Genomic DNA, 24,250 nt, shown 5'->3' on the forward strand with positions numbered 1-24,250 from the left:
CCTCATCAATGTTTGTTGGGACACTAGCTCTATGTAAAGCCTTTTCTAAGATCTCTTTGTGCATAGGAGATAACTCTAGCAACTCCAAAATAGAGATCTGAGGGGGAGTATGGTGCGATTCATTTAGAAGATCGTAGGTAAATGTAGCCTTTAAGAAAGATCCTACTTTATTAGCATTAAATTTCTTGAGACTATTTGCAACCTTAAGTATAACTTTGGATTAATCCCTAGTGACAATGTTTAGTCTTTCACCAGAGAAGGAAGAGGAATACACAACCCTAAGTAAAACCATAGGTCTATTGTTATCAAAGCATTGGTAGGAATCAAGAGCCCTCAAGATCACCTTAGGCTTTTTGTCATCAGTATCATAGTTAGGCTCTTCATCAAATTTTTCCCCATAATGTAGACAACCCCTAAATAGGTTCAAGCATGTTTATGACATTGTCATTGTTTGTATATGTATAATTGATCTTAGCAACATTACTCTTTTTGTTTTTTTTTTGAAGTTTCTCCTTGTTCGTATTTTGGTATAGGGTCCTTGAAAGCTCTATGATGAGAGTTTTTAACCAACCCATTAGTAGCGACCTTCCCTTCATCAATGAGATCTTGTATCACACTCTTCAGCTTAGGACAATTCTCTGTGTTTTGACCCTTGTTTCTATGGTAGCTACAAAAGTTATCATCTCTCCACCAAGGAGGTTTGATAGAGGGATCATTGGGTCTTGAATTATCAAGCAACATAATTAGCTTGTTAGTAAGAAATGTCTTTATGATCACATCATATAAATCAACCAATGGAGTGAAGTTATGCCTAGGTTTAGAAGACTTTGTGAACTTAGGCTTGTCATAGGTTTGGTACTTTTTGGAATAATTAGTTCTTGTCGCTCTTGTCATTCGGTAGAACGGATAACATTAGACAAGCTGAAAGAGAGTTCCTTGGTCTTAGGCACATCAACAATATAGTTGTGGGCTCATTAACAATATACTTATTCTTATTCCAGCATTTTCCTTTGTCCTTACCATTCCCATTGCCATTATTTTTTTTTATAGGACTATATCCCCTTTTTGATATCATTTTCAATATGCTAGGAACTCTTAATCATGTCATTGAGTATGGGTATGTGCAGGATCATGGTGTGCAAAAAAGTGACAATGTGAAAAAAGTGGAGTTTGAAAATGTCTAAAAGCATTTCAAAATATGCTCTGACTTTTTTCTACCCATCCTGATACTAAGGTTAAAAAGTTTGGGTCAAGCCTTTTCGGGTATCCAATCAGTTATCGAGTATCCAATCTGAAATCAGGTACCCAAAATCTATGACAGATTTTTAAAAAGAAACTGAAAGCGATTTTTGTATTGCATTTTTTGGTTTGTTTGGTTGTCCTCCACTTCGAGTATTGGATTTTGGAATGGGTATTGGATACAAGTAATTTTTTTTTTGTATTTGTTTATGATTTCAACGAATATGAATATAAATTAGTTATTTTAAATAGAATTTGTTAAAAGTTAGGTTTTCCTTACTAGAAATCGTTAAAATTTAGGTTTTTTAATAGAAATTAAATATTTGGCAAATTAATAGGTATGGCTGACCCAAATGATGGTATTGAGCTAGGAAACAATGTTCCTCATAACCCTCCACCAAACAATCTGGTACCCCCTCAAAACCGTCCACTAAATGATCCCCTACCCCCTCAAAACTCTCCTTGAATTAAATATTTGATATTTGAAAATATCGCCGAACTGAGGGTTTTACAAACCACATATAACAATATACCTGCATTAGCTTCCATGTTATCCAAGTTAAACACCATAGTGGATAACATTGAAACACTTACCAATGAACAAAATGTGTCTCTTCACTCATGTGAGCAAATGCATGTCATGTTTGATGATGGGTTGGACTATGATGAGGTCGCGACCCTAAATATAACTAAAGATGATATAGTTAGCCTTTTTATGGACCCAAAAACTGGTAAACCAGTAGAACACACAAAGCCTAAATTATCAATTAAATGGTGCACAAATCATGCTATGTATGCAAACTTTTGAGATTGTCGGTGGATGGTTTTTGACATCCCTCCACACAACACTTTAGAGGTGTCATTCTATTTCATTAAAAAATTGTATGTGGAATTTGTGTTGCACCTCAAAGTGAACTATTGGAGCATGAGGCCCAACATGGGTGTAGGAGAAGAAGCTCCTCAAAATAGACCCTTTGTCCAGTGGAAGAAAGTTGGCACTTTTGTCCCCCTACTGATGTATCCCCACCTCCTCCAGTGTAGCATCCCGATATCATTGCAGAGACTAGCTCTCATACTATTAGAGCCATCCATAGATTGAGTAGCCTATTGATATCCTAGGCTAGTTAAGTGTTGCCTCCCCATGTTAATGATGTTGGCACGAGTTTATCATCGGTGAGCTCAACACATGTTTGTGTGCCCCATACTTGCATAATGTGCAAGAATATTTGTTATGGTCTCATAGGTGATATTTCTGAGTATCAGTTTGTATTTGAGCAAGATACACCAAATGTGCATACAGAGGCTACACACCCTAACATGAGAGAGGAGGGGCATGTAGAGGCATGGAATCAATCTGTGTCAGTACATGTATACTTTTTTTTGTTATGACATATGTGATTTAAAGTTAATCTTTATAATAGAGTAATTTTAACCCATACTAACTTATACATGTATGTGATCTTCATTCATATTTAGTTGATGACTGAGGAGGAGCTCAGATAGGTTGATAATGTTAGGCTCTCAACTATTTCATTTGGCCTTGAAACATCTATGGTACATTATGTTGTGTTCTAATTTTTTTTCTAGTTAATATTGGAGCATATATGGTTTCTAATCTTTCCTTTCTCTTGCAGGTATCACTTGTCAGCAGGGGGTAGAGTGCAGGGAGTGATGCACAACCCATTGACAAGGGAAAGGTAATTAGGTGCTTTTAAAGTAATTAAATATCGATGCATTCTTGTAAAATGTTTGTTGTATTGAAATTTAATTACATTTTTTATTGTACAGGGCATGGCTACTGATGAAGAGTCCAGGCAGATTCAGAGTCCCATACCCTTTGGCGTTTCCATTAGGAGCGAGAGCTCCATCGTATGTATAAGTATCATTTATTTGTTATTTTCCTTATTTTTATAAACAACTTCAAAAAAGATTTCTATGATATTAACAACTAGTCTTTTGTATCTCATAGGAAACACCTAGTGCACAAGAGCTTGGACGTAAGAGTTTTGTATCTTTGCTCACGCAACAATTATATCTAGAGGAGTTAATAGAGGTAAGTTGTAGTTTTGATTTTTGATTATATGTTATAAATTTACTATGTTATGAATTATAATGTTATAGTTTAAGTTGTAGATTTATCTGATAAACATACTTGAACATATACAGGCTATAATCAACGAAGTTCAAGCATTACCGAGGACATATGAGAGGACTCCTGACCAACACAGGAGGTAGAAGAGAGAGGTATTTATGATGGAATTTTAACAATATAAATCTTCATTAAAAAAGGATCATTATGCATTTGAGTAATTCAATGTTAGATACATAGAATCATATAAATTTAGTAGTCTAACTTTTGGTTTTCCTGTTTTGTTTATGTAGGAGGTATCCGATCCACCTAGTGCACTAAAGAGGCTGCATTTTGATCATCCACCAACAACATAGGCTAGTATAGTTGTCATAGGATTCGTCATGAGACATTTTGAGATGGCATATGTCGCAGTTTATATAGAAACATTGATATTATACACATTCTAATGGCAAGATTAACCACATTTTGCATATGGATCTATGTATTTTGATGTATATTTGTGTAATTTGTCTATGGATAGATGTATTTTGATATATATTTTTCTCATTTATGTGCACAATGATATAATATTAATTTAGAGCACAATGATATACATATTAATTTAGTGCAGTATTGTTGAATTTATCATGGATCATGTGTAATGTTCATGTTTATGGAATATCATCCATTTTGATTATGTTTCTTATATTCGATTCAAATGCAATAATAATCTGTGAAGAAAATTTTAACCTTTATTATCAAATTTTGATGCAATGTTTAATTTGAAATGATATGATATATGTTTAATTTTAAAAGATCTCTGCAATCCCTTAAGATGTCACTATGGTTCACTTGCCCAAATGCACTTAGAGCACCTTGGAGACTCTTCGGTATGGGGTGGCCGCGAATGACGTAGGATCTCTGTGACTGAAAAAATGGTGTCACTAGGGTTCACCCGCCCATACAGAGCTAATGGCACTGACGATTCGATACCAAGATCAGCAGTTTCAGAGTTACACAGTGATGCACCTATGAACTGAGGCAGATTGCGAGTTTTGGCATCCAGTGAGATCGTTGTACCTAATCCAAATGGAATGTGATATCTCAGAAATGAGATAGGTTATTGTAGGCCTCGGCATGGTCATCTTGTATCTTTTGACATTTCATCGATAGCCCTCACGAGCTTTGACTTACGACCCTTGGAAGATCAACCTCGAAACACACTTAGAGCACCTTTGCGACTCTGTTATAGGTGGTCGTAAATGTTGGAGGCTCTCTAAAGCTAGAACAAGGGTGTAATTAGGGTTCACCCACCTATCCGGAGCTAATGGTGTTGATGATTTGATGCCAACATAAGCGGTTTTAAAGTTATGCAGTAATGCACCTATGATCTAAGGCACACTACGAGTTTTGGCATCAAGCGAGATTGTTGTGCCGAATCCAAATGGAATGTCATCTCTCAGAAATGAGATAGGTTATTATAGGCCTCGGCATGACCTACCTTTAGCATTCAATGTTTCACTAATAGCTCCCATGAACTCCGAGTTACAACCTTCCAAAGATCAACCTCAAAATGCACTTAGAGCACCTTGGAGACTCTTCGGTATAGGGTGGCCATGAATGATGGAGGCTCTCCATGGATGGAACAAGGGTGTCACTAAGGTTCACCTGCCCATCTAGAGCTAATGGTGCTGACAATTTGATGCCAAGATTAGTGGTTTCAAAGTTACGCAATGATGCACCTATGAATTGAGGCACACTGCAAGTTTTGGCATCAAGGGAGATTATTGTGCTGAATCCAAACTGAATGTGATCTCTCAGAAATGAGATAGGTATTTGTAGGCTTCGAAATGAGTTACGACCCCTAGAAGATTGATCTTGAAACACAGTTAGAGCACCTTGGCGACTCTTTGGTACGGGGTAGTCATGAACGATGAATGCTCTTTGTGGTTGGAAAAAGGGTGTTACTATGGTTCACCCACCCATCCAAAGCTAATGGAGCTAATGATTTGATGCCAAGATCAGTGGTTTCAATGTTATGGAGTGATGAACCTATGAACTGAGGCACATTGCGAGTTTTGGCATTGAGCAAGATCATTGTGCCGAATGCAAACAAAATGTGATCTTTTGAAAATGAGATAAGTTATTGTAGGACCGAACATGAGCTTCTTGTAGAATTTTACATTTCACTGATAGCCCACATGAGCTTTGAGCTATGACCCTCGGAAGATCGAACTCAAAATGCACTTAGAGCACCTTGGAGACTCTTTGGTACGGGGTGGCCGCAAATGATGGAGGATCTCTATGACTAGAAAAAGGATGTCACTAGGGTTCACCCACCCACCTAGAGCTAATGGTGTTGACAATTCGATGCCAAGATCAGGGGTTTGAAAGTTATGCAGTGATGCACCTATGAACTGAGACACACTACAAGCTTTGGCATTGAGAGAGATTGTTGTACTGAATCCAAAGAGAATGTGATCTCTTGGAAATGAAATAGGTTATTGTATGCCTCAACATGACCTTCTTGTAGCATTTGACATTTCACCATTAGCCCCCACGAGTTTTGAGTTACAAGCCTCAGAAGATCAACTTCAAAATGCACTTAGAGCACCTAGGAGACTATTTTGTATGGGATGGCTGTGAAGGATGGAGGCTCTTTGCAACTGGAAAAAAGGTGTTACTAGGGTTATTATTAAGTAAAAAAAATTTTTTTTGCCTCCCTCAAGTCTTAGGCATTGGGCACAGTGCAAGTTTGGTGATAGTACATATTAAAATCATCATTTTTTAGGTCCCTCCACATAAATTACATTAAATAAAAACATCTTTGTTTCTTGAATTACATTATCAAGTTTACATTTACAATATCTCAAGTGTTTCATCATTATTACATCAATACACAACTATCAAAAATAGTAGTGTAAAAAATCATAGATTTTTTTAGTTTTTTATCTTCATGCATGGCTACTCTTCATGATGTACCTACATTCCAATATCATAAAAAATATTAGTAAATAATCGTATTAAACAGGATAATCATCAGTTCACCAAATCGTTTTTAACAAAAGAACATAAGAAGTAAATATACCTAGTCGAGTGTTCCTATAGGGTCCTCTCTCTTTTTTAGGGTCTTCAATAGGCCTTCATGTTAGCATTAGTAATAGTAAAAATTTCTTTTACTTTTGGTCTTCCTTGATGCTTCAACAAATTCGCATTTGTTGATATAATAAGATGTGAATATATGAGATTTGTTTTGTGCTTTTGATAGTCTTCGAATGCAAGAATTTCATTCCTTCTAAGCATGTTTGTCTGCAGTCATGTTCTAGTAACAACTGAACTAGTAGGATATGTGAATCCATCATCATCTATGATCAGTTGTGCAACCTTTTGTTTACCTCTTACACAACGTGCTAACCAATAATCTGATTTTTCATCATTCCTCTGTGGTGCAACCAATGCAAAGACATGTCCTTGCTGAAGAAGATCTGATAGATGGTTATGCTCAAGTGAACTTTCCATGTCATAATTTCTGATAGAGGGTATGATAGACAATGGAGTGAGATAATGTGGACTCCATGTCTCCACCCACTCTCTTGACTCACAATGATCTCAATCACATTGAAAACAACTAGAACAAAAGCAAGCTAGCTGTCATGTCCAAATGGTCCATGTAATAGAATCAGAGCTCCAAAATTAGTGGCACTATTTGATCTATCACCTATGGACCCTTCCTCAACCAACCAAAAAAACTTGCATATTATTAAATCAAGAGTCCCCTCCTGTGATAATGCTAAACTACACGAATCGATAATGCTACGAGCATCAAGAAGCTCTGCTTGTGAAATCTTCAATTCCTCCTTAACTAGAGCTCTCTTCACACATGCCCCTGCTCCATCATGTTCCCCTTTCCCATAGCCAAACTTAAGAAAACTCCAAATATGAGGTGTCCCTTTCTCTACATGCATCCTACACAACCAATAAAACATGGGAGCATTCTTCAATTGATCTATGCAATTATCTAACCAAATGATATGTCTATCCATAACAATGTCATGCTCCTGTACAAAATCAAAATAATTCTCGAAATAATGTTGCACAAACTTGTGAGAGTGAGATCTATTATCACAAATGTAAAAATGGTACTCTCTTATAATCTTCTGATTATCTTCTGCACTATCAAGGCCATGTCTATATGTTATGTGCACAAAAATAGCAATCTCAATGGAGTTTTAATACTGAGATTGTGTTTCATTTTGAGGCTGCAATGTGTAGTTCTCTGCAAAATCAACAACTAATATAATAGTGCTAATGGGAAAAGTCTCCTTACACATTCTAAATTGTTGATCTAGCCACTAAAACTTGTGACTATGCCTTGCATACTTGTAAAAAATATTTGTCTTGAAATCTGAAATAAATCTAGCCACACTGATTTCTTTTGCAACCAATTCACATCTAGAGGCCTCACCTCCACTCTTCAATGTGTATTTCACCATTTCATATACCATTTATTTTACTATTGTCCTCTCAAGATCTCGTTTACACCCTGCATGAAAAAATGTGTCAAATTTGGATAAGCCACCACATTCTGAACACTTTTCATTGAAGCAAGCATTTCTACAAAAGAAACAACCATCAACTCTATGGCATAAAAATTGATCTAGCAAGTCTCTTGATGATTTTGGAAGCCCACTAGGACCAAAATTCTCCAACATTTATTTACTATGCAAAGTAGAATGGGTGGAGCGTAATAGTTCATGGTGCATAGAGAACTCCACATGATATTTGCAACATGTATTTCAAATGTTAATTGTCATACAATAAAATGGCTCCAAAGATTCAAAAGCCCTTTGTGATATATGCAATCTTGCATGACTCTCTCTAAATTCTTTGAATAACATAGTTTGACTTACCTCCAAATAATGTTTAGGATGTGGCATGCAGTCTCTGATGCCTATTCTCAACTTTAATACATCTTTAGCATTGGGTGATACTCTTGAACTAGAGTGCCAAAATTGTGTAATTTGTTGCTTCACATCATTGGATAGCTTCTTATCAAAATGTGTAAGTCTCCTACCAAAAGTCCATGTTTCATTTTGAAGAGGATCGTCAATTCTCTCTCGTCTACCAAGTGCTCTTCTCAAAGTAGGTATGGCAAGTATGGTATACCAAAGAGTTCTACCAAGTTCTCATTAGAACTGACCATGTAGAAGCTGATAACGAGAAAGTGACCCGTTATCTTTATGGGTAAAGGCCAAGCATTTAGGATGAGCTGATTCTAGTTCAAATGAACAATATTGATGAGGCATACTAGTTTTCCCTAAATGTTGACGAGAAATTGAGCAAGAAATTTGACAACAAGAATATCGAAAGAGGTACTGGTAGAAAATCTGGTGGACAATCTTATGTAGGCTGTAATGATGATCAGAAGATCAAAGATGAGATTGGAAGTAGCAGTCAGAACCAAAGGGGAAACAATTCCAATCATTTCCATGATCAGAACAATAGAGATCAAAAAGGAAGAGGCAAAGGACAATGATTTGGAAGCGGAAGCTTCTATGGGAAATGTTTTCACTGCAGAGAAGAAGGGCATAGAGTGTTTGAATGTTCCCAGTGCCAAGGAAGGACAGATCAAATAACAAAAGGCCAAGCCAGAGTTGCACATGTTGATGAAGATGTCCGATCCTCACATTCTTAAGATGCTCAAAGATGAGAAGTCCTAGTTAATAGAAGAATCCTACTGAGTGTTGAGAATGAACCTGATCAAAGATGGATCTTGTTTCACAAATATGAAGATAAGTGTTATGATGTGATCATTAATGGTTGAAGTACTGACAATCTGGTGTGAGAAATGATGGTCACCAAGTTGAAGCTGGAGAGACAGAAACACCCGTGTCCATATCATATTGCTTGGGTGCAAGATGACTACAAGGTCATCGTCAATGAGTAGTGCTCCATGAAGTTCAAGATTGGGAGCTACTAGGATGAGGTTCTATGTGCTATCATATCTATGGACATATGTCATAAATTGTTGGGTGGCCATGGCAGTTTGGAAGGCATGTTGTACACGATGGGCTAGCAAATACCTACACTCTGACCAAGGATGGAGTGAAACATAAGTTGAAGTCATTCAAGGATGAAGAAGAAAAGGTATGTAGTACTGCCATAATATGTTTTGTTGATGGAAAAGAGTTTCTCAAAGGTATGAAGTGTGAGCATGTGTTTTTCTTTAATTCCAAAAGATAGTAAAGAAGAAGTAGATGAGGTACCTGCAGAAGTTGCAGATATGTTGGGAGAATTTTTTGATATTGTATCAGATAATGTACCTGATGGATTTCTCAAAATGAGGAAGATCAGTTACCAAATGGATTTGGTTCCAGGAGCCAGTTTTCCAAACAAGGCAGCACAGAGAATGACACCAATAGAAAGTGAAGAATTGAATAGACAAGTTCATGAGTTGTTACAAAAGGAGTTGATTCGAGAGAGTCCGAATCCATGTGCTATGCCAGTAGTATTAGCACTAAAGAAGAATGGAAAATGGAGGATGTGCATACATTCTCATGCTATCAACAAGATCACAATCAAGTACAGATTTTCATTGCCACGGATGGATGATATTATGTACTGTTTGAGTGGAGCTAAGTATTTCACAAAGATAGATCTGAAGAGTGGATACCATCAAATTCGTATCAGAGAAGGTGATGAATGGAAGACTGCTTTCAAGACAAAAGAAGGACTTTACGAGTGGTTAGTCATGATTTTTGGGCTAACCAATGCACCAAGAACTTTCATGAGGCTTATGAATGAGATATTGGAGGAGTTTCTGGGTAAGTTTGTCATTGTTTACCTAGATGATATATTGATCTTTAATAAGATGTTGAAGTAGTATTTGATCCATATTTGCAAGGTGTTTGATAAGTTGAGAGAAGAAAAGTTGCCGATAAAACTGAAGAAGTGCAGTTTTGTAAAGGAGTTGGTGTACCTGGGATTTGTAGTTTCAGCAGAAGGTCTAAAAGTTGACCCAGAGAAAGTGAAGGCTATCATTGAATGGCCTGCTCCAAGGAGCACGACAGAGGTAAGACCTTTTCATGGACTGGCTAGTTTTTACAAAAAGTTCATAAGAGGTTTTAGTAGTATTTGTGTACTCTTGACTGAAACAATGAGAGGGGATAGCAAAGAATTTAAGTGGACTGTAGGAGCAGATAAGAGTTTTAATCTGTTAAAACAGAAGGTTACTGAGCAACCTATTTTAGCGCTTCTATATTTTAACAAGGTGTTTCAAGTAGACTGTGATGCTAGTGGTACTGCAATAGGCGCTGTTGTGAGCCAAGAAGGTAGACCTATTACTTATTTTAGCGAGAAGTTGAATGATGCAAAAAGAAAATATTCTATTTATTGTCAGGAATTTTATGCTATAGTTCAAGCATTGAAGATGTGGAGACACTATCTTCTTCCTAAGGAATTTTTTTTGTATATTGATCATCAAGCTTTGCAATATTTGAATAGTTAAGAAAAATTGAACCAAAGGCATTTGAAGTGGGTTGAGTTTTTGTAGAGTTATAAATTTGTTTTGAAATATAGAAGTGAGAAGTCTAACAAAGTTGCAGATGCTCTTAGTAGAAAATACCTTTTACTGACAAAAATGCAAATAGAGGTGGATGGGTTCAAGGAACTTAGTACTTTGTATCCAGATCTTGATTTTGGTAAAGCGTGGAAGGCTTATACAAAACCTGTTACACTTGACAGGACAAAGTGGTTGGGTTTCATGATCCAAGATAGTATGTTGTTTAAAGTAAGTCAATTGTACATTCGTAGATGTTCAATGAGAGAGAATATCATCAAGGAGAAGCAAAGTAGAAGATTGGATGAACATTTTGGTAGAGATAAAACTGTAGCTTTGGTTTCTAAGAATTATTACTGGCCATAGTTGTAGCAAGATGTGAAGAAGTTTGTACAGAGTTGCAAAGTATATCAGATGGCGAAAGGAGAGAAGCACAATATAGGGTTGTATCGGTCATTACCTATACCAGAGAAACTGTGGAAGGATGTTAGTGTGGATTTTATTCTTGGATTACTGAGGACTCAGTGTGGCCATGATTCTATTTTTGTGGTGGCTGATAGGTTTTTAAAGATGGCACATTTTATTCCTTGCAATAAGACTAGTGACATTGTTCATGTGGTAGAATTGTTTTTCAAAGAAGTGGTGAGACTACATAGTCTACCAAAGAGTATAGTTTCAGATCAAGATACCAAATTTGTTAGGTATTTCTAGACTACATTGTGGAAGAAATTGATGACAAAGTTAAAGTTTAGCTCATCGCATCATCCACAGACTGATGGAAAAATATAAGTGGTGAATAGGAGTTTGGGAAATTTAATGAGATGTTTGGTTGGAAACAAGCCAAAAGGATGGGATATGATTTTGTCATAGCTGGAACTTGCATATAATAATTCTATCAATAGGAGTACTAGTAAATCACCATTCCAGATTGTATATGGGAATACTTTGAGAAATACTTTTTAATTAAGGCAATTGAATAAAGGAGAGATAAGTAGTGCTAAAGCAGAAGAATTTGCTGAACATTTGAAGAACATCAATGAGGAGGTGAGGAAGCACATCATAAAGATGAATACACAGTACAAGACTAAGGCAGATGTAAAAAGGAGGAATAAAGAATTTCAAGTTGGAGATAAAGTCATGGTTCATTTGAGAAAGAAGTGTTTTCTAGTGGGTACATATAATAAGCTGAAGATGAAGTTTGGATTGTTCAAGATAGTAAAAAGACATGATTTTAGAAATGTTTATGAAGTGGAGTTGGCTACTAAATTGAATATTTCACCAATATTTAATATTTTAGATTTGACAGAGTATTACGAGAGGTGATGGAGATGATGTTGTAGAAGCGTAGTGGAGTATTCCAACAACTAGTTCGGCTACAAAAGAGATTGAGGAGATACTGGACAGTTGTGTTAGTTTTTCTCTAAACACCTGAGACGTGACAGAGTCACTTCTCAAATTACCCCAGGTGTCTGATGCAGGAGCATCCTACGTGTAAGAGCAATCTTGCATCACCTAAAAATATTTTCTTTTCAATCTTTTCTATTTTGATAAGGATTAGTAGATAGGGTGGTTACTATTTATGGGAACTTGCTATTTTTAGTAAGTTTGTCATACGAGCTTGGAATGTTCTCATTTCTATATAAAGGTTCATTTTAGAATTATAAGCCTACCATAAAAATCTCATTGCTCCAACTTAAGTATCAAAAAATTTATTACGGATTTTCAGTGGAAAAATTTGTAGAAAAACCTTCAGGCCCATTGTTGGAGGCCTTAGAGTGCCCGGATGAGGTCCAAAAACTTGACAGAAGGGTGCTTGTGTTGTTGCTTGCTTGTAGATCAGGAGCTTGCGTTTCCAAAAAGTGGTTATAATAGCCAATCAGAGCAATGCTTTGGGAGTTATGGCCTTTCGAATTTGGACTACCCGAAATATCTAAAATAATTGTCAAAGATGTATTTGGTTGACTCTGTATGTATTGTTAGGGTCTATCGGCCCTAGGTATTAATTTTTATTGTCTAGAACCTTCCTAGGTAGAATAAAATTGCCTATTTAAGAAAGAACCGAACATTGTCTAGAAAAACTCTAGGTGATAGTTCGCAACTTGTCTTGCAGATTACTATAATGGAGGTGCCCATGTGGGTTAGCATATTGTACTTGTGAATTCTATAATTCTAAATTGTGGTGTAAATAAGAAGTCCATTTTTTTTGTCGCATTTGTTGTTATTTCTTTGCTTTCTGTTATGGTTTATGGTATTAAGGGGAGCATCCTTGATCATATTTGGTTTGATCAAATGAGTCGAACGAGGTTGTAGGATAACCTAAAACCCCTTTCAATGCATTTCAAGACAACATATGTCCCTAGGGGTCTATTTGGTTTGATCGAATGGGTTGAAAGGGGTCATAGGATAACTTATGACCCCTTTCGATGCATTTCATGATAACATCTAGGACCTCTAGGGACCTATTTGGTTTGATCAAATGGGTCGAAAGGCATCATAGGATAACCTATGATCCCTTTCAACACATTTCATGACAACATATGTCCCCCTATGGACCCATTTGGTTTGATTTTATGACCCCTTTCAACGCATTCCATGACAACATATGTCCCAGGGGGTCCTAGGACCCTTAGAGACCTATTTGGTTTGATCGATTGGGTCAAAAGGTGCCATAGGTCAAAAGATGCCATAGGATAACCTATGACCCCTTTTGACGTATTTCATGACATATATCCCAAGTATTTGGTTTGACCGAATGGGTCAAAGGGATCATGAGATAACTTATGACCCCTTTTGACCCATTTCATGACAACATGTTCCTTGGGGTCCTAGGACCCCTAGGGACCTATTTGGTTTGATCGAATGGGTCGAAAGGGGTCATAGGATAACCTTTAACCCATTTTGACACATTTCATGACAACATTTCTCTGGGGTCGTAGAACCCTTAAGGACCTATTTGGTTTGATCGAATGGTTCCAAAGGGGTCATAGGATAACCTATGACCCCTTTTGATGTTTTTCATAACAAAAAATGTCTCTTGGGGTCCTATGACCCCTAGGGACCTATTTGGTTTGATCAAATGAGTTGAAATGGGTTAAAGGATAACCTATATCTCATTTTGATGTGTTTCATAACAAGGTGTCATAGGATAACCTATGACCCCTTTTGATGCATTTCATGACATATGTCCCTAGTATTTGGTTTGATCAAATGGGTCGAAAGGGGTAACCCCTTTTGATGCATTTAATGACATGTCCCTTGGGGTCTTAGAACCCCTAGGGACCTATTTGGTTTGATTAAATGAATTGAAAGGGGTCATAGGATAACCTATGACCCATTTCAATGTATTTCACGACAACATATGTCCCTTGGGGTACTAGGACCCCTAGGGACCTATTTGGTTTGATGAAATGGGTTGAAAGGGGTCATAACTTTCGATGCATTTCATGACAACATATGTCCGTAAGGGTCCTAGTACCCTTAGGGACCTATTTGGTTTGATCAAATGGGTTGAAAGGGGTCCCCTTTTGACACATTACATGGAAACATATGTCCCTTGGAGTCCTAGGGCCCTTAAGTACCTATTTGGTTTGCTCGAATGGGTCAAAAGGGGTCATAGGATAACCTATGACTCCTTTCGACACATTTCATGACAACATATGTCCCTTGGGGTCCTAGGACCCCTAGGGACCTATTTGGTTTTATCAAATTGGTTGAAAGGGCTCATAGGATAACCTATGACCCCTTTCGACTCATTTCATGACAACATATGTCCCTTGGGGTCCTAGAACCCCTAGAGAGCTATTTGATCTGATCGAATGGGTCGAAAAGGGTCATAGGTTATCGACGCATTTCATGACAACATATGTCCTTTGGGGTCCTAAGACCCCTAGGGACTTATTTGGTTTGATCAAATGGGTTGAAAGGGGTCACATGTTGACCCCTTTTAACGCATTTCATGAGAAGATATGTCCCTAGGGGTCCTATTTAGTTTGATCGAATGGGTCGAAAGGGGTCATAGGATAACCTATGACCTCTTTCAATGCATTTCATAACAATATATGTCTAGGACCCCTCGGGACCTATTTGATTTGATCGAATGGGTCGAAAGGGGTGATAGGATAGCTTATGACACCTTTCGATGCATCCGACTATATTATATTTAATAATAATAATACATTACTATATTATATATTAACAATAATATATGACTATATATTCTAATATAATAATAATAATATATTACTAGATTATATAATAATAATAAAAGTCAATAATAATAATGATTATTGATTGTGTACACTAATCAATTTTTTGAAAATTCTTTTTTGGCGGCCAAATTTTGGGTACATGATTAGACTCGATTTTTACCAAATCTCTTTGGTCAGCTCAAAAAACATGTTTTAGACAAGTTTCATTAACATTCAAACTTCAAGTAGCTATCCGACAATATTATTTTCATCAAAATTCAATGAAACAAAAAGGGTTCTTTGATAACATTCAAGATTCCATTGATATAATTGCTGTCAAATTCCGAGTTTGATAAATATTTATTAGTTAATCTTTAATGAAGATGTCTGTAAACTGTTGATTGACATATTGATTTAAAAATAGCTATAACTTTCAAATGTTATAACATTTTTGAAATCCAAAAGTTGGGTCACATTCTATGCTTCGCCTAGTATAAGAAAAAGAGAAGAAAAAATAGCTTTGTAAAGTTTTCAATTAGTTAAGGTGGTCAGACACAAGAGTTGTTTTATTCTGGAAAAGTTATAGTAGAAAATTTATATTTAACTATTTATTTGGAATAAAAATGGCCAAAAATATGTGTCACATCTCGGCATGAATCTACTTTTTATATCTATAATTGTAGTAAAAAATATTATCATTTGATTTTGATTAAGGTGGTTAGACATACACTTACTTTTTATTTTCACCTTGAAATATTTGTAGTACTGCATTAAAATCCAAAATTTTGACAAATAATTTTTTTTTCTCCAGATAAGGCCTAGTAGTTTAGAAACTACATGCAATTTCTTTCATATTATTTTCTTACAAATTTTTTATATAAAGCCCATAACTACTTTAAAATTATGTGTCAAGTTAACATAACCCTGATTTGTTGATTTTTCACTGCCACTTAAAGCCATAGTTTTGTTGACCATGATCCTACACATACCCATATGGTGAACACTTATTTTCTAAGATCATAGTTTTCTCAAGTACAAGAGTGTTCATGAATATATCAATCTTCTCATTCTCTAGGATTTTCTAAGGCTGCCTAGAATGTAATCTTCTCTACCTTTGCAAGTATGTAACAAAACGTTCCCCTTGTATTTTCTTGATGTTGCATAAGTCTATCATGGAAACAAGCGGTTGTATGTTGTATGAATACTTTTGGATAAACCTTTGCACAAGGTCATCAAATGTCTTAAGAGGAGGGGTAAATTTAGTGAACCACTCTATGACTTGTCTATTCAAGCTTCTAGGAAAGAGCCTCATGAGATATGTGTCTTCATGCATAAAATCCATGCTAAGAGCATAAAATTATCTAACATGTTTGTGTGGGTCACCATTTCCATCATATTTATCATATTTGGAAACTTCTATATCTCTTGGGAATGACATCATCTAAAGAATTTTTTCAAAAGGGAGAGCACATATGTTTTCAACAAATGAGGTCTTACGTTTTTCTTTCTCCATTTGCATGCATGCAAGTTGATTTTGTAACTCTTTAACTTTTTTTTTTGTGAGTTTACTTTTGATTGGTTCTCTCTTTTGGATAATTCTTTGGACATCAAAGTCATGGGGTATTCTCCAACCTCTATTTGTCATGTACACAAAATATTGTGTCTTCATTTTGTTCTAATGCCTTAAGCATGAGTCTTTTAGATGTTCCTATTATTTGAAACTATTGAGGTCTTTGCTAGTAACTTCATTGTCCACTTCACTTTCATGATGTGAAGGTTGTGAGCATCTAGGTGGTGATACATATTCCTCAACATGCGACCTTGGGGTTCTTGGAGGAGTATTGTTGCCATTGTTTCCAAAGTGTGCATTATTTGCTAAGCTGTTACTAAAGGTACATGTCAAAAATGAGACTGAAAGGAAAACACAAGGGCAAAAAAAGAACGAAAGCTAAAAATGAGACGTGACATAGAATATATACATTATGTACAAAGGGGAAAGTGAAGGAACATTATATTTGAATTTTTTTTAGATCCCGTCCATTATAAGATAGGGACAATTCAATTCTATCCCGGCACCTTGGCTAGAAGGAATTAGGTCCAAGGATTCTAGTGATTTTGAAAGAGCAGCATTAGCATTTTGATTCTCAAAGGCATATGTGTAAGTATTGTTATGATTCTCATTTTCTTCATGAGCATAAGTAGCTATCCTAGAGGCTATGCACCTACCTTGTTAATGTTTCTCTTGCTCTAGTCTAGATTTTTCATCTTGATCATCCTTTTTCCCTCTTTCAATGTCTTCCCTCCTAATATGAAAGAACTCATCTAGGCAAAAGAGTCTCTCCTCTTCATTCATGGTGAAAAATACACTATTTTCAGCTCTATGAGTATCAAGTGAGATATCAAAAGAACTACTAAAATGACTAATAGGGTCATACCAAGTGATAGACTTGTCTTCCTCAGCCTTATAAAAATTGGTTCACCCTCAAAGTTTTTCTTACATGTACGCCTAGTTGGAGAAGCTAATTGTTCAAAGAAAAAAGTAAGCATGACCTCCTTGACTATTGTAGCCTAGTTGTAACTGGCATGTAATAGCAAGTTTTTAGCTTAATAAGATGACACAAAACATTTGGAGTTAAAACTTATAAACTCAAGATGTTCACTTGTCAAGAAATTTAGAAATGGTAATAGCTTGTCAAATGTGTCCTAGAAACTTACAACACTGGCGACTCATTCCAGGAATTAGGAAACAAGCCTAATAGCAAATAGCCAAAGAGATAGAATAAATAGTTTTGACAAGGGAACAATCTATGAAATCGTGTTTGCATCCTAGAAGCCAAACTAATATTTTTAGCGTAGAACATAGCCAAACATGTAAGTTTTAAGTGAGGAATAGAATAGGACCAAGTGTGGATACCCCTATTTAGCTAGAAGGTAATCAAAGATTACATTTTGCAAGCAATAGACTCAGTTGACAGAGTTCAGAAGGCAAGGCGATAAAAGTTTAGCAAATAATTTTGTACGACAGTTTTCAGTGATACGACATTTTTCAATAGGGTGTGTGACATAATCCAGAGTAACAATGTGATAGACCTAATAAGACAATGTGATACTTTTTGCAGTCCAGATGTATCATGTGATACTTCTCAAATAAGCAGTGTGGTACAAGTTTAGAAGACTCTATTTTTGTGACTTTGCACCTACCAAAGTTATGTTTAATTTCAAATTTCTACTAGTTTGAGTATCATGATAGTTATAACAAAGTGTTTTTCTAGTTTATAACAGCAATGTAATGATTTGAAATCAATTTGTGGCACAAACACACATCTTCAAGAAATTGGACAAAGGACAAAGAAACCTTGCCAGTACAAACACTTTGGAGTTTTTAAAGCAAAAATCCTATTAAAACTACCATCATTGTATGTTCAATAGATTTCCATGGGTCTATCACAAATCAAAGATACATCAAACAATATCTACCTAAAGAACATGATTCATTACTCAATGCCTTGGCCCACAAATTGACGCCCTCTCGCCTCACACAAAATGGTTGTCCATAATAGTTATTGGTTTTGTCATCGAAGTGATATTAACATAACCAAAAGGACACATATGATGAGTGTAAATCTTGAGATGATCCAGGTAGTCCACTATGATTGATCCTTGCAACAAGATGTTGAGTAGCTAAAAGGCATGGCCTCTAAATCCCAAAGTGTCTAGTAAGGGTCTCATTTGTAACACCCCCTTGTTCCTGATGCAAGACTTAATAACAGACCTCACGGCTACAAGGGTACCTTAAACATACCCACCTATTGATTTCCTCATGCTCCCAATCCCAAAAGTGCTTTCACAAAGTGAAGTCAAATGTTACGCCCCCCAAGGCTTTGGCCTGTTAGAAATAGGGATTACTGAGGGGGTGGGGTGAATCAATAATTTACAAACTTTAGTCGCCAATTGGATATTATTTCTTAGTTTAAACCATGCATAACAAAGCAATAAAGTAATGCTGAATAGTAACAGTAACAATGCACACAGATAACTCATAACACTATATTTTGTTAACTAGGAAAACCCTGGCCAAGGGAAAACCCCGGTGGGAATGATACCCACTAGATAATATACTAATATATAAGTTTCTTATTAGAGGATGGATCTTGTTAGGAGTTAATTAGAAAATTTAGTATAAGAAATCCTTGTTAGGAGACTTTAAATCCTTGTTAGGAGATTCCAACCCTATTAGGAGTTGTAGTATAGTGAATTTAAGATGAGCCCACTACCCAAACATGCACTTTCAATTACAAGAAGAGCTCATTGCCCAAACAAGTAATCAAATGAAACATAAGTACTGTAACTTCTTCCTTGACTGATCTCTAATCTTTAGCTTGATCTTGGATCACCAAATAGCTCATATAAAACTTCACATATATCGCTTTCACAAAAGTTCGCATATAATCACAATTATAAGATAGCACTTGCAATTACAATAGCTCACTCCACACAATCTTACCGCAAAATGTCCTTTGCATAAATATCATGCCTTTACAAAAATTGCTTCTAGGTCGGCTAAGATCACAATCCACTTTTCCAACTTAGAGTAAACACCTAGGATGTTGCCCCTAGTTGGACAAGTAATTATCTTGTAAACAAAACAATTATTTCCTTCAATTTCATTGTCCTGTTACACTTCAAACATGATTATCTTTGTTTCATATAGTTTGTACTAACTTCCAACATTATACACGTCATCACCATATATATTATCTTTATGTAACTTTTATAATCATAATATGATGTTAGAAACAAGTTATAAACAAAACAATACACTACTGTAAACCAAATTATATACCTAGACAATTTTCTGATTACCAAACACTAAGTATCTTTATTTTTGGGGTTTCTTGTGAACATGTACATCATGTGTTTCCATAAATTAAAAAAATTACATATCACTATTAGCCAATATTCAACATAGCCCTCATCAAAGGGTTTGCGATTATAGTGGGTCGGGTTAGCTAGGTTTTTCTTGTTCCAACTTTAAGTCATTCCTATTGGTATCTTTTGACCAATGGCAGACCCTCTAAAGGTATAAATCTCACTAGGAGATTAACAAAATGATTCCGCAACGAGGATGTCAAGATTTTTCATTCACTTGAAAGGTGAAGAGCATACTCTCCTACTCCCTAAAGTTTCCCCAAGACATGTCAAGAAAACTAATTAAAACCACTAAAGAGTGGAGTATCCCACCTACATTCAATGAAGGGTCAAGATTTTTCATTCACCCAAAAGGTGAAGAGTATACTCTCCTAAGAATAATGAACCCATAATAGTGAGTTTTATGTTCCTAAGGAAGAAAAAAACTAGTATATGTTGGACATGAAATGAAATAGAAAACACATAAAATACTAATTTGTTTTCTTGGGTAGCCCTACAACAAATGTTAGTAGCCCCCTTTTTTTATTTAGCAATGTTTCCCTAGAAAATGAGCAAGCAAGAGCACCTACAAAACAAAAAGGGTTAGGACAAAAAAGGATTAACAAAATCTGAAAAATACCCTACAAAATCACTTGTTAGGAACTGTTAGAAAACCATAAATCCAAAACGCAAAGTTTAAGGACAAAATGCAAACCACAAACCAAATTAACTAAGTGAAACACACTGAGCAATACATCTATCTGCAATAGTATTGTGTGATACTTCCCTATATACCCAAATGATAGTTTTTTCTGGTGCAATGCTCTATATCAAACAATGTGATAATTTGTAGAATAGGAGTGCAAAAAAGTACACAAACCAGTATGATAAAAAATCTAGCAATGTATCATATCGCTATTGTATAAAGTATCACATGATACTGATAAAGTATCGCATGATATTGTTTTTGTAAAAATAAAAACCCAAAACAACAAGCTAAAAATGTGACAAAAATGCAATATAAAGAGCTAGACAAGGTTGTCGAGCCCCATGGTGCATGCCAAAAATGTGTACCAAAAAGTAAGCACACTTATACAAACCTTTATTTTCAAAAATACCCATGAAAGAGAGCATCTCAAAAGGTGGCTTACAACTTTCTATCTATGACGTACAAAGGTATAAATAAAATTATGATGTATCTTAAATGAACCAAGCTATGCAACTCTTGCAAGGTGCACCGTAGAACGAGAGATTCAAAGCTGAGAGAAAGAGTGCTAGCATCCAAGAATAACAATGCAAGCTATAGTAACATGAAATGGAATATACAATCTAAATAAAATGTAAACTTAGAAGGCTTCCTACTTAGGATATGTGAGCTAAGATATGAGAATAAAAGAAATCTAAGCTAGTATTCCATGAAGCTATAATACACGTAAGAGAATGAAGATGCAAGATCAATGCCAAATGAATGCTCCAGAAAATTGCAACATAACCTTAGCACAAAGACCCAGATGAGAGAATGGAGAGAGAGCCCTCCTTTAAGAAAAAGTAGATGGTTGAGACTAAGAGGCAAGAGAAGTCTAAGCAAGGGTGGAGAATGTATCTTGAGTGATCCATGTGCACAAGCATCTCACCTAATCAAGATCATTGACTAGATTTAAGAGGGAAAAAATGTGTGGAGGAGAACTAAATTTATTTTGAAAGTAGAATATTCATCTCACATATAAAATTGTGCATTCATGTGTAGATAAAAATGAGTTTTCCTCTCATTTTAAAAATAAGAATAATACTTTGTGTGCACACTTAGGATAAGTGATCTAATTTAGGATTTTATTTAGTTAAAAAGGAGCAAGTTCTTTTAATTAAATAGGAAACTTAGGATAAAGTGGTCAAACCATAGGTTATAATCAAATCAATAGATTTTTGAGAATTATCAAGAATAAAAAATGGATAAATTAAGCAAAAATGCTAGAAAGGGGGCTCATAGTCTAGATGACAATTTTTGGTTGATTACACAAACTTTCATAATTCAATAAAGGAAATAAGATTACTCAAACATTGCATTGTGATCTAGGGATAAATTGGCATTTTCTTATGTCGTATCAGTTGGTCTTTGTATGTTTCAAGTTATAGTTTCTCTAATGAGAATTAGTTGAGCTTTCAATTTAGATTCTTGAAGACTGTGAGGTTCAAGAAAAAGAATTACTATAGTTTATCAAAATTGCAAATTACTAAAGCTTTAAGAAATTTGAGCTTTAGTTTGAGCTATTTTTTTCCTTCAAAACATCAGTATAGACTGTGCGTTGCAAAGTGTTTCAGTCAAATCAGAAATTGGAGCTAATCACAAGAGGCTTTGGGTTTCTATTATTAATCCACCAAAATATTATAGTTAACTTCTATCTTAGAAGTCTCTCTTACATAGACCACCAACCCACCAATATTATCTTTGAAATAAGACATTTTTCAGGATTAAAAGTTGTAGTTACTTCTGAATAATTCTTGAAAAAAAATTATGGATTGAGAGAACCAACACTTCATATAATTTCAGTTAAAATCTTATTAAAGCTATGTACCGTAAGAAGAGAGACTTTTATATTTCTAAGAGAAGACATTTATCTCACTATGCCATTGCCTAAAGTCACAAATTTTGTAAGATTTAGTCTTAGTGACTTACAAAATGTTTAGCCAACACATGGTTAAAGGAATGTTCTTGAAGAAGACCTATAAGAAGTTACAGAAATCAGGTTATATCTATTGATCAGGGAATTAAGGAATTGAAAGTGTGAATGCATTATTTAACTTAGAGACATAAGAAAGAGAGTAAGAAAAGATTAATAACGTAGTTAGTAAGAAGAAAAAAGAAGTATACAAATTTGATACAAGTGAGGAAGACAAACAAAAGATAAGGAAAAGAAATTTGATATTGATGTAAGCAGGTAATTTGAACACAAGAAGATCATACATATTTTTCACTAATGTCAAAGGGGATAGAGACAACTTTAAGTTATTAAATTAATAGGGAGAGACAATGAATTGTCAAGAGAAATGAGATAGATGTGAAAAAGAAAGCCACCCAATAAAAGAGATAGATACCACTCATGAAGGGAGAATTCATCAACCGAGAAGAGAAGATGTAGATAAGAGACAAAGATATGTTTGAGCTAATGACAAACTAGAAACAAGATGGATTAGAGATTATAAGACTGTAGAGAAGGAAGAACAATTGGTGAGAATTTAGAGAAGGAAGAACAACTGTATATACTCATGCATAAGGAAGAGTTTCAACAAAGAACGGATGTGTACATCCCAAAGGGAGAAATTTATAGCAAGAAGACTGTGTAATTATATTGTAGAGTACATTCCCCAAGGAGAAGTCTTTTAATTTAGTTAGAGAGACTTAGAATAAATAATGATGTAACTTGGATAGTATTCGTAGTCTTGATGATCTTTGATTGCATTACTTATTTTTTTCCATCACATGTTCCGATCAATTTCAAAGAGTGGGAGTTTTGGCAAGTTGGGTGTGTTCTCATTGATATCAACATGTTTATTAGATGGTTTCAATGTGTTCATAATATAGTTTTCATGTATATTAATACATCTTACATATTTATCATACAAAATAAATATTTTTTATGTTGTTTTACCTATAATAAGAAATGTTCAAATCAGTGCCTTATGGATGTTATTGAAGATATAGAGTCGTGCACCTCATGGGATGATGTAGAGGTTGTACAAATACTTCATTTTGGTGTACAAGTCTTGCATAAGTATTTAATTGAGGTATGATGTCATAGATAAAGGTTGGTTATCTTAATTTTTGACAATGTGGCATAGCTGTAGAGATGAAGTTTCCATAAGCATATATCATGAGATCTTTAGTTGCATAGCTAGAAATGTGTCACATACATAGTAATGCATCTACTATTTAAATTACATTACTCATATTCTAATTATATTTAACTATTCACAATATCTTACTAGTGTATAATGATAATATGTAAGATTATTATACCTTTTTTCTTTGAATTCGGAGGAGACCAACTTCTAACATTTTTTCAAGTGCTTGTAACTCTTCTATCCTCATTCCTTGAAGGTCCTCTCCATCCATATGTCTACAAGAACAAAAAAAGGTCAAAGAAAAATGTATTTGATCATATTTAACAATATATTACCAATTTTTAAATAACATACATAAGTATGGTTTACCTCAAACTATAGTTGATGCTTTCCATTTCTTGCCTTATTCTTCTCAAATCTTGATTCTCATTCTAAAAATATTTTTCA

General features: G+C 35.2%; 1 protein-coding gene across 1 annotated transcript in view; it reads right to left on the minus strand.

The window, feature by feature from the left end:
* The window catches only part of LOC149533992 (MADS-box transcription factor 23-like), a 227,032-nt gene that overhangs the window by 51,867 nt on the left and 150,915 nt on the right, over window positions 1–24,250 (minus strand). Inside the window, exons 4-5 of the mRNA XM_089804891.1 lie at window positions 24,173–24,234; window positions 23,979–24,078 (exon numbers count right to left, since the gene is read on the minus strand). Of these exons, the coding sequence (XP_089661017.1) occupies window positions 23,979–24,078; window positions 24,173–24,234 (162 nt within the window). The remainder of the gene's footprint in view (window positions 1–23,978; window positions 24,079–24,172; window positions 24,235–24,250) is intronic.

Source organism: Cupressus sempervirens, chromosome 10 (assembly GCF_028749045.1).
Source record: "Cupressus sempervirens isolate cs-2001-9-10 chromosome 10, ASM2874904v1, whole genome shotgun sequence".
NCBI classification, from domain to species: Eukaryota; Viridiplantae; Streptophyta; class Pinopsida; order Cupressales; family Cupressaceae; genus Cupressus; species Cupressus sempervirens.